Below are 12,500 nucleotides of genomic sequence, written 5' to 3'. Positions count from 1 at the left end.
CGTCGTATGTTTGTGACTACTCTCTGGGAGAGGGAAGGGTTTTTTTTTTTTTTTTAGTCGTCCTCAGTCTTCAGAGAGTTTCTACAGCCAGCTCGGGTTGAAATGCTAGAAAAAGTCAGTAATTCCCAGGCAAAACCTCTATCAATAACAAAATTTCACAGCCAGCTAATCGAAACACCTGTATTTTTGCCAGCCAGCAAGATTCCTCTGGGGAACAGATAATGTGAGGAACAGATTCGTTGGGTGCCCCTGAGGGAGCTTAATTAAGCACGCACATTTTTGAGTGAGCTGTTTTCCCTTTTAACTTGTCTTTACACATCCACACTTGCTTTGCCAAATATCTTTATTCCATTAGAGACGATTAGTACAAAAATCTTGGAGACAGCACCGTCCGGGCACGCGAAATGTTCTCTTCCGGTTGCCGTCCGCGTCTCAAAAACACGCGTGCTTAAGCTCCCTTCATACGTGAGGATGTACTAGGTGTCGTCATGCTTACTAACACGATTAGCAAATTAAAAGTGAGCTTCCCCTTTCTTCCTTCCTTGCTTGGAGGCTTTTGTCCTGTAATATAATTTTTCTCTACTACATTAACATTTTTATGAACTCTTTTGACAATGTCATGATTTGTTTTTCATAGCTTACATATCTAGTATCATTTTTACATAATATAAGTGTTTTAGCGGTTGACCACTTTTCCGCCATTTCGGAAATGAGTAAAACACGTTGTTAGTATCTATATTATAATAAACAGAACATAGAATGGCGGCTTGGGGATAGGAATTTTATCTCCACGCGTAGATAGTATCTCGCACTCGTTCGCTCTGCTCACTTGCGAGAGATACTATCAGCACTCGAAGATAGAATTCATATTCCCATACGGCCATATACATAGCGACCTTCAGGAGTACAAGAACGAGTTCTCAGTTCTGAGCACGCGAATTTCGAAAAATTTCTCTCTATTAAACGTAATGCGCGTGCCCAGTACAGAAACTCGTACTCCAATAAGAAGGACGCTGTTCTGCGGCATATTGTAAAAACGACGCATTTCGTAGTAACGATTGCGGCATTTTGTAATAATGTGCGCATTGTGTAATAATGTGTGCAGCATTTTGTAATAAATCCAACCTACGCATTTTGTAATAAGGGCTGCAGCAATTTGTAGTATTTGTAAGTGTACGCAAATTATAATAATGTCTGACGCTAATTGTAATGAGGTATCACAGGGCACAGAGGAGTCGGGATTAAATGCACAGCGCTAATCACCTTTGTCTACTGTAGAATACTGTGTTAACTTCCGTTTAGAATGAATGGTGGTAACTGCGGAAATACAAACGATGCGATCACCGCAGTTGTGATCCTTTATCCGTTTATTCTTTCTCTGGCTTCTCTAGTGTTTCGTTTTTGTTGTGGGTATCTCAGTTCGTTAAACTGAATAGGATAGGATAGGAAGGATAGGATAACTTTATTTAGACACGGTAAACTCATCAGTCGCAACTATAAAAACCTAATTAATTACCAGAATTATTACAAATTATACAACGACTACAGCTACATTATTCAAAATTGTTCTAAGTAATCAATAAATATAACTATAATATTAAATGACAAAATAAAAACCTGCTTTACATGAGTGCCGTGTATAGAATTGTAGATTAACTTGATGAAAAGAAACGCTCGCAGCCAGCCCGGAACGCTCTAAGGGAGTCAGCCTGCCTCAATTCGATTGGTAAATTATTCCAAAGAACTGCTCCAGTGTAGCTGAAGCTATTTTTCATATAGTTTGTGTGTGGCTGTAGGATAGCTAGTTTGCCCTCTGTGTCCCTTAAGGAGTAACTGGAGACGCTACTACGGTCAACAAATTTAGAACTAAGGTAATCGGGAGTAAGACCATTAAGCGACTTATAAACCATCACAGCCTTATGGATTGTTCGTTGAGAATCAAGTTTTATCCATCCAAGTTTTTGGATAAGATTATCAGCGTTGGCATCATAGTTCGAGTAAGTGAGTATACGCGCAGCGCGATTTTGAAGTTTTGTAAGTTTACTGGCTAGGGTTTTGCCGCAACATCCCCAGACAGAATCGCAGTAATCAAAGTGAGGCTGTACTAAAGACATGAAGATTGATCGGAGAGTCTCATGTGGAACGAAAGACCTCACTCTCTTCAACGCTCCAATACCAGACGCGATTTTCTTACATAAAGTCTCAACATGAACATTCCAAGATAAAGTCTGATCAATATGAACACCTAGAGATTTCGTAGAGGTAACTTGAGTTATAGGTGCACCGTCAATAATAAGTGACGGAGGGTTGTGAAACGTGCTTAGCCTTTGCCTCGATCCGATCAACATAAACTCAGTTTTAGATGCGTTAAGAGTAAGCTTGTTAGCAGTTAGCCATTTTTCAACTCTAGCAAGATCCTCATTTAAAACAGTGTTAATACTTTGGTTGTTATTACTAGCAAAAGTTATGTGTGTGTCGTCAGCATACATTCGAGGTTCAGAATTTAATAGACAGTAAGGTAAGTCGTTAATATATATTAGAAAAAGGAGTGGACCCAGAATTGTACCTTGAGGTATACCACAAGTAAGGAAATGGTCCCCAGAGAGAGAACCATTTATAAAACATCGTTGCTTGCGGCAGTCCAAGTATGATCTAAACCAATTGTATGAAGTGCCACTGACACCATATTTCGCAAGTTTAGACAAAAGAATATCGTGATCGACGGTGTCAAAGGCTTTCTTTAAATCCAAGAAAACGACTGCGTTTACATTACCCTGGTCAATGTTGTAAGCCCAGCTATCGGTAGCTTCAAGTAAGGCAGTGACAGTAGAATGAAGAGGACAAAATCCCCGATTGGTGTGTTGAAATGAGTTTGTGTATAGTAAGGTAATTATAGAGTTGATCATAAATAATTCTCTCAAAGACTTTAGCTACAACTGGAATTACTGAAATTGGGCGGTAATTATTTAGATCTGAACGATTACCCTGTTTGAACAAGGGGATGACTTTCGAAAGTTTCCATTCATCAGGGAAAATTCCAGAAACAATAGAATGATTAAAGATAGTACAGAGTGATTCGGCTATTAAGTCAGCACATTCGCGCAAGAGTTTTGCAGATATTCTGTCCAAACCAGTAGATTTTGACTCACATAATCTGGATAAAAGAAGAAGAACCTTAGAGACGCTGGTCGGTTTTAGTTGGAATGTGCAGTGACCAGTCTCAGCTAAATAATCCAAATGAGAAGAATTGTCTTCATTGGCGTGAATATCATTTGCTAACTTAGGCCCAATGGAAGAAAAATGATCATTAAAGGCGTTAGACAACTCATGAGAATCATAAATAGAATTGCCACAGGGGAGCTTAAGTTCGCTTATGACACATTTGTGTGATTTCCTAGACATAAGCTCATTGACAATCCGCCAAGTGTTACGTGGATCACCTTGGTACTCATTGAGGGCATGCTTATAGTGACATTCTTTCGTTCTTTCGCACGTTTGATTTCATTGTTTACTATATTGCGAAGTTTTTTGAATTTACGCCAGTCCTCCACATTACCAGAACGAGTGGCTTTTAACTTAAGAATATCTCTTGCATGCAAGCGCTTTTTGAGTTGCGAAGTAATCCAAGGTGATTTGCAAGGGCGAACACGTTTATTACGCAAGGGGGCATGCTTGTCAACACAACGAAGGAACAGTTTTTTCCGGGCTTCCCACATATCATTTGGGTTATCATAGTTACCTATGATCTGCCAATTTTGATGTGCAATATCTCTACGAAAATTGGATAAATTAAAGTTCTTAAATTTTCTATAGGTAACTGTAGTATGGCCCCTAGAGGGTAAATCTATAGAAAGCTTGCGATAAGCATAAATGAGGCTGTGATCGCTTATGCCTACATGAGACACTCCAGAACATACAATCCTATCAGGACGGTTAGTAAAAACGAGGTCAATTAAAGTTGAAGAGGATTCAGTGCAACGAGTGGGATCAGTAATGAGCTGCTGCAGGCTGTAAACGTCAGCGATGCTAGAGAGTAGATTTGCGTTATGGTCCAATTGAGGAGCAGCTAAGTTGCAGTTCAGATCGCCCAAAACATAGAACTCAACATTCTCCGCGTCAATTTTACCCATAAGCGATTCGAAATAACTAAAGATCTCCACTGAAGAGTCAGGCGGCCTATACCAGGTTACCACGAGAAAAGGCTTTGATCTCGGTTTGCGGATTTCTATACAAAGATTTTCCAGTTGGTGAATACTCAAATCAGATCGCAAAGAATAACTAATGTTCGAGCGAACAAAGAAACAAACACCACCGCCAAAGCGGCCATTTGTTTTTCCTGTCACGGCGAATAATTTCATAGCCAGGAATGTAAACATCACTGTCCTTAACCGAGTCGTCAAGCCTGGTCTCGTTAATTGATAGAACATCAACGGGCGTGTCTGCGAGCAAGATTCTCAGTTCGTCGATATGTTTCACCAAACTGGCGACATTCAAATTAGCTAGTTTGAATCCACGACAAGAGGTTAAAATGGGAGAGATAAAATCATCAATCCGAGACTCACACTGCACTTCACAAGCACTAGAGATTCAAATATTATCAATATGAGTTAAAAAGTTACTGGACAAAATGCTCACCCCTTTTCTATTTAAATGAAGTCCACTCGCATTAAGACACGAAGAGTCAATGTTGATGTGAGGAAGGAAACCCCATCTTCGATTGGAGCAGAACCTTTTGAGCAACTTGTTAATTTCAGTAGCCTTTTTCCACAGTTCATCTTCCTTCCGGACACAAATAGCAGAAATAGAGACAAGAGTCTCCGGCGAGTCACTTTCAATCTGGTCCGCCAAGTTCACAATACTCTCAGCAATTTGTTGTGGTGTTTGGATCGATAGCAGGTCATTTGTTCCGACATGTAGAATCAAGCTTTCTGGACATTTCCTGGTTATTGGCTTTAGGTAATCTTCCATGTCAGATGTGGTTGCGCCAGAAAAAGATTTCACTACAACCTTGTTGGATCTAGAAAGTTTCCATCCTCGTACATTTTGCACTATGCTGTCGCCACAAACAACTGTGACAGGTTTTCTATCCGCTCTGGCAAAATGGCTCTCTTTTATCGAGGTTGATTCTTCTGCATTTTGCGAACTCCTTCTTGCGTTAGCAGAATTTGCAGGCTGGCGCAGCTTTGATGACCTAGTGGAGTTCTTTTGCGTTGTTCCTTTGCGTTTGTTTTTCGATCGTTTACCTCGAGAGCTTCTTTCGTGGTTTCCATTCATTATCATTGATTTCCCAGGAGATTCTTCTTGGTCATCAGCAGCGCATTCAGTCGAAACCTTAGAACAAACAGAAGACTCTGTAGAGAGAATTCTAAGGGATTATAGAAGACAAGCCTTTTCTTCTTCCATCTTTTTTATTTTGTCCTCATATGTTGCACACTTAAGCTTGTATTGGTTGAGTTCGTGTTCAAACGTCGAAGCTTGTTTGGCGGGGAATTTGAGTTGGGAGTTGATAGATTCAACCGCTATCCAAAGCTTGCGTATCTCGTTTCTGCAATTACAGCTCTCCGGCAGCGAAACTATTTTGCCCAGTTCTGTGTCTGAAGAGCTTAATCGCTGTTTTGAATCCGCTAACTCGGTCTTTATCCCCTGTAATTCGTCTTTCAATGACTGACAACCAGTACAGCCTTGGGTGTTTTGACCTTTTTGACACGAGGACTTCGCATCGTCTATGAATCTGCTACTGCTTGGATCAATTTGATTTCTGCTGATACTGTTCGTTGACTGAGATTCACTATGTTCATCTGGCATAACAACCACTGCCGAATGGTTATGCTGGGCTCCCTCGTTGTTATTTAGATCAGTATAAATAGAGATTTCGTCCGCGGAGTTCTGGTCGTTCAGCGCGGCGGCGAGTTCGCCGCCATTGTCTTGTAGCCTTTGAAGCGACTTTGTTCTAAGGTTGAAGACGCCGAGAAGTCGGTTTCTCATTTCACTACAGGCTTTGCCTTGGAGTTGGAGAGTCTTCGTACTGTAGTAGAAGTTAATGGTCGCTAAAGGCGTTTTAAAAACGGCGCATTGTGAGTTTGAAGAGATAACTAGTTCTTGAGCATCGTCTTCATCCTCGTCGAGCGATAATGTCTTCAATAATTTTCCAAGGTCATCGGCGTTTCCATTCCATAAAAACCTCTTTTTATTCGAGTTGTAGTCAAGAAACTGATCAAGTTCCGATAGATATTCATTTTGGGGTAGAATCGCCGGAGATAAGCAAAATTGATCGGAGCAATTTTCAACACGTCCGCACGCCATGATGCTCATGTGAATACTGAGTAGATGGACCTAACCTAAATGGTCCTCAATCAAAAAGTTTGGATGCCATCTTTAACGGCGACAGAAGTGATGGAAGGGGGAGAGGGGGACTTTTTTAGCTTGTAGGGATTTTTTTCCACGTCCACTGCCTTTGCAGGTTTTTTTTTTTGGGGGGGGGGGGGGGGCGGGGCAACGGGAGGGGAGCAGTCAAGTGCCCTGCACTATTTTTTGGGAGGGGGGTGGACATTTTACTGTCGCAATCTTAATCTTCACTAGCCACAATCTGATTGCCTGGAACAGGCTTCTGACAAATATTTTTGTATCTTTCACACAGTCGTTTTGCTTTACTGTCAAAATTACACTCAGGAGGAAACATAACCAAGTATCAGACACATTAATCAGCGACAGGCTCCTGTAAGCGGCTATTGCACAACTGATGGGGTTGCGTTGCATTTTTTGGTTTGATGTCTAGCGAAATAACAATTTCATTTATTCCTTCCCCTTTTAATAAAATTCTTTTGTGGTATGCAGTGAATCAAGGTTTTAGCTAGACTTGTTGCGTGATCAACCAGTAACCAATATGGCCCGGGTTCGATTCCCAGACTCGGCGTCATATGTGGGTTGAGTTTGTTGGTTCTCTACTCTGCACCGAGAGTTTTTTCTCCGGGTACTCCGGTTTTCCCCTCAAAAACCCCTCAAAAACCAACATTTGACTTCATTGCGTTAACTTGTTAATTTCAATTTACAGTGTCCCCGATTAGTGCTCTACAGTGCTAGAAGATTAGACACTTAAATAAAGTTCCTTTCCTTTCCTTTCCTTTCCATGATATGGGGCCAAAGGGACCATTCTTCTAGGCGGCTCTGGGGGTATGCCCCCCAGACAATTTTGCAAAATTGAAGCGTTTTTGGTGCGTTTTCCACGATTTTCAGCCGATAAATTTAACGTATCGATTGGACTTGAATGATAATGCGTCAGCAAAGAAGGAGAAAAGAGACAAGTTCATTTGACCACCTTCCAAGCGAGATAATTGCTATGATTTTTGAAACAACTGTACGATCTTCAAACCCCAGTGATGCCTGCATTCTTTTCCAGCGACTAAGAAATGCGTGCTCTCGATTTCGCCAGTGCGCCGATACTTTCACTTACTTGTTACCGAAAAATACCATTGTGACGGATCCCCGGATATAATCAGTGTATGGCGGCTCATAAAGGAGTTTGGTCCTTCTTGAGTTAAGACGTATAACTAATAGCAACCGTTGGCACCATGCATGGCTCGAGTTATATGCCATAGCTTTAAGTTGGTTCCAAATTAAGAACATTTTTTGGCACAATAACATGCTATTTTCTTTTGTTTAGTAGCTTTTCTGTATCAGCATGTTTTCGGTTGTTGTTATTGCTGTACTTTGTTAATGCTGTTACCTGTTAAAGCAGCTTTTTGCCGGAAGATACGATAACTAATGTAAAATGCACCATGTAATACAAAGTTTAAAGTTAAATACATTGTAATAACTAATAAAAGTTGCCGTTCAAAGTTTTGGAATTGCGATTTTCTTTCAGTACTTTCGTGGCAGGAGTCTGAGATTGTAGTCTCCACATATTCCTGTGCATTCTTCCGTGTTAGAAGAACCCCTCACTGACCCAGGGGTTTTTCGACCGGCGGCTCGTGGCCTTCAATCCTTGTCAAAAATTTTAGAGACACTTCAAAAACAGCACTCTATTGTAAAATTCCCCCATCCCCCTCTGCAAACAACGCTTTGTAATGGATTAAGATGTAAACTACGGCACCCTGAGGCCCAATATCCAATCAACGGTTCATGGCCCACTCCCTTAGATAAAAGCCGCCATATTGAATATCGATAAATCCTCAGATCGAAGTCGAGAACCAAAGGAAAAATCAGAAAAATTGCAAAAGAACGGTCTTCAGTAATTGTACTAAGGTGAATGTTAATTAAGTATGAATGTTACGTATTCATTTCACACTAATTAACAATCAACAGGCATAAAGATCAGCGATGTCGGTTGCAACATTAACATCGATCATTGCAAAGACCGCATTACAATTTGCGCACACTTACAAATATTACAAAATGTGTTGGTTGGATTTATTAACAAAAGCTGCACACGTTATTACACAATGCGCACATTATTACAAAATGCCGCAATCCTTATTGTAAAATGCGTAACTTATTAAAATGCCACAGAACAGACGCTAATATCCTCTATATTGTTGTTGTGTCGCCTAAAGCATGACTTGTAAGTATCGGCGAGGAATGGGTTAATTAAAGAGAGCCTCATCGCCTACTAAAATAAATTTAAACCGGAGGCAACAATCTTTTTGATTAAACTTTTGTGAACTTTCCTGAAAGAAAATGTTGGCATAAGAAGAAACATAATTTAAAATCGCTTAAAACAGGCGCCACCATCTTGAACTGTGACGAGTTGCGGTTGTCCCATTGTCCTGAAACAAAGCGTTTTCGACGTTGGGACGCAAATGAAATTGACAAAACTATTCTAAAAATCGTTTATATCGGATACAAAACACATTTTTTCGAAAAAAATTCAAACTGAATTTCTGCGATGATTGTTTTTACCGAGACCTACAAATGATCTTACCGGACTTTCCAGAGTAATCCTTTTTATGGTTAGTTTTAAATTCTTTGTTGCGACTGTTCGCGTCTTTGTAGATTCATTTAATGTGGCAGCAACTCCCAGCCCATAATCATCAACTGCATTGACCAATGCTCGACCTCTCCCCTGCCCTTCCTGAGGATGAAATGCAGGCGTTTCTTAAAGTGGTACTACGACCAAAAAAAAATTCTTTTTTTTCCTTTGGATTTCAAAACTATGTTAACTAAACACTAACTGGCCCAACTCTTAATTAAATTCTGATTTTAAAAAGACACCTGTTTATTTTAACTGGAATTTTATTATTTATTGGTCCGCCATTACTAACTTTAAAATCTTGAGAGAGCTGGGTCGAGGAGAAAATGACGTCAAAGACTCACTAGTTTAAGAATTCAATGCATGTGTACGCGGCTGAATTAATATGCAGCATGGGAGTTTCGGGCTTTCAGACTATTAAACCCGTGCTTTGCGTATATAATACACGCTGAAATTTTAAGCTAGTGAGTAAATGACGTCATTTTCTCTAGATCCAACCCTCTGAGATCCAATCGGTCAGTTTTGAACGTGAGTAATGGAGGACAGTGAAATCCCAAACTTACACTCAAAATAAACAGCCTTTGGATAAAAATCAAAGCTCAAAATTTTGCCAGTTAGCCTCGCTTCCATTCTTAAGGCAGGTAACTTAGCTATTGGCTATTTAACAATTATTCCATTCGCGCTTGTTGGATATGAGATGGTAAATAGCTTTAGCTACGCTTAACGCAATCATTTACCATATAAGGTCAAACTAAGGTATATGAGCTGATAATCGAGATTGAGTGAACCAATCAGAGCACGCAAAATGCATTATCCGAGCTTGAGAATTTAATAATTACGGTTAAACCAGCGATTACCAGGATCAAATTCAACGAGTGGTCAGAAAGGGTGTTGAACCTCAGATCTCCGGATCTCAAGGCAAGCGTCCTAACCACTGGGCCACACTGTCTCTAGTCTTAAGCTGAGCCTTATTTATAAGCTTACCTGTTCAAGGCCTAACCAAGTGACAGCGTTTTCCGGCTCAAGTAAATTGCTGACTACTTGTGAAAAAGCCTTTACGTGTTCCTCTGAACTTATACTGCCTTGACTCGCGTTGTTATACTCGGCTAACAGCACGAGAATATCAACTGCTATCAACAAATCTCCACCGTATATCTCTGTTGGCCTTGTAACATTTTTTGTTATTGGATTTGTTTGGTTCACGAGTTGGGCCAAGGCTTCTCCGACGCTCGTGTTTGACTGGAAGCCATCTGTGGCTGCTTCGATCTGAGAGAAAACGGACAAAAACAGATGATAATGGTCACATTGTCTGCAGTGAACAAAGAATCAATAGCGCAGCATGGTTATTGTAGTGAAAGAAGGCATCAGTCTGCAAACTTTGAAGCCGCATCGGAAATAACGTTTACAATCAATTTTATTCCCTTTTTCTTTCACAGAAAGCGTTTGTATCCGTTGTATATTAAGAGTCCCTAAAGGAATTTCATTCCATCTTATCCGATTTTAAGACTCGTTGAACTGAAGATTTTCACGAATCTCTCCCAAAATACCGCTAAAGTGTGCTGCTCGCACTTGGCGCTTTTGTCGCGGGCGATACTTGCCTGATCTTTGAGTGAGATGAACCCAAATGAGCTGCAGCCGAGGAAACTTGGGTCCTTCCACATTAAGTCGTTAAGACACTCACGTGATGCGTTTCCTACAATGGTATTAAAGTTCAGAGAGATGAATATTCAGTTTTATACCGAGAACAGACGACACTTTCACACAAAGCGTTACGCGTGCAAACATTTTGTCTGAAAAAGCCTTATTTGAGTTCCCCACCAAGATGTCGATGGTATTAAATGCTTCGAACGTAAAAGCGGAATGAAGATATTCTTTTTTAAGAATAATTTGTTTTTGACTTGTTCAAACAGAGAGAGCGACAAGAGAATGGAATTGCATTTTTGTAGAATGAAAAAGCTTTAGTAAGTTTTCATATATGAAAGTTAGAATCAAAACTGAAAGCGGATTAGAAGAGATAACATTCTAAATGGTTAAGAACATTGCCAAAGAAACAAAAAACAATCAGATAAAACAAATTTGCATTCGTCTAGATCAAATTTTAATGGGATTTTGTCAAACAGTCTGCGTATACCTTATTTATATTTTATTCTGTTAATAAATGCAAGGGTGACCAAGTCGCAGGCGCATCTTGTATGTTGACTTACCGCTGGCCCCATTCGGACACGGTTGTATGTTGATCCCAGCTGCAGCAGTTGCCGCCCACGCAATCCCTTGTATAACTTGAGCCGGGCACTTTTCCACACCTGTCATACGAGAAAAGAGGTACATAAAGTATATCATTATGAGTTAATGTATATTCATTCAGAGAATTTGTGGCTTGTCTCTTTAGCCTTTAGGCTAGTGCATTTTGAGAACTTTCAAAATCACGAAATCTACGAGAAGGTCGTGCGATTTTTTATTTATAGTATACTCAACAAAATTACCATCAGCCAATCAGAACGCGGTAACGGTGAGCTTTGTATATATCTCCTCCGATCCGTTTATGTTTACTTCAGAAACCTTTGAAACTCTTCGGTCCAACGTCGGAAATCTTCGAAAGACTTCGGTTGAACCTCGGACACCTTCTAAATACTTCGGGTAAACTTCGGAAACCTTCGGAAGTCTTCTGGTCTACTTCGGAAAAGTTCGGAAGTCTTCGGATGCTTTTTGGTCGCCTTCCGAAGTCTGTTAATTTCGGAAACTTCGTGTCAACTTCGGAAAGCAAAATAATATTGGTACTCCTGGGCCTGGTTGTTCGAAAGCCGATTAACTTAATCCAGGATTAGCGTAAACTTTTGTTTCATGTTTTCCACTTTTCGGTGAAAGTTCCTTTTGCTTATTTTTGTTTTTTTAAACTGGCTTCCTCTAATGTACAGTTTTGCCGAATATCAGCGTTGAACAGCATTTGGGAGTAGAGAAATAAACTCCTTGGTTAATTTTTAATCTGGGATTAGCGTTAATCGGGTTTGGAACAACCGGGCCCTGGAGAGTACAATTTGGGATTAATTGTACTCCTCTCGTCCAATCAGAATCCAGTAATTTTGTTGAGTGCACTATATAAAGTTATTGTAGCAAATAAATGGCTCATTGTTCTATGCTCAAGTTGTCGTCAAAACCTAAAATTTGCTGATTTCACGTTGCTATTTTCATCGTGGGGAACGGCACGGGAAATGCACGGAAATTTGTGTTCGTGCAGCACAATTATTTCTCCTTTTAACAAACAATATTCTTGCTTTGTGGCGTTGTCTTTGCCGGCTAGTAGGGAGTTTAAGCACGCAACGTTTTTGAGCCACGGACGGCAACCGGAAATGAACACTTCGCATGCCAGGACAGTACTGTCTCTCAGATTTTTAACTTAATCATCTCTAACGGAGGAAAGATACTTAGCAATATAAAGGTGGTAGTGACATGACAAGTTAAAAGGGAAAACAGCTCACTTCCGGTTGCCGTCCGAGGCTCAAAAACGTCGCGTGCTTAAACTCCCTAGTACTCAAAC

General features: G+C 40.3%; 1 protein-coding gene across 1 annotated transcript in view; it reads right to left on the bottom strand.

The window, feature by feature from the left end:
- Positions 1–12,500, bottom strand: part of LOC138045500 (adhesion G protein-coupled receptor L4-like) — a 77,637-nt gene that overhangs the window by 14,465 nt on the left and 50,672 nt on the right. The window contains exons 8-11 of the mRNA XM_068892031.1: positions 11,170–11,268; positions 10,564–10,658; positions 9,950–10,231; positions 8,918–9,067 (exon numbers count right to left, since the gene is read on the bottom strand). Coding sequence (XP_068748132.1) covers positions 8,918–9,067; positions 9,950–10,231; positions 10,564–10,658; positions 11,170–11,268 — 626 coding nt within the window. The remainder of the gene's footprint in view (positions 1–8,917; positions 9,068–9,949; positions 10,232–10,563; positions 10,659–11,169; positions 11,269–12,500) is intronic.

The sequence above is a fragment of the Montipora capricornis genome, chromosome 4 (genome assembly GCF_036669925.1).
Source record: "Montipora capricornis isolate CH-2021 chromosome 4, ASM3666992v2, whole genome shotgun sequence".
NCBI lineage: Eukaryota > Metazoa > Cnidaria > Anthozoa > Scleractinia > Acroporidae > Montipora > Montipora capricornis.
This window is presented reverse-complemented; position numbering and strand designations above follow the sequence as displayed.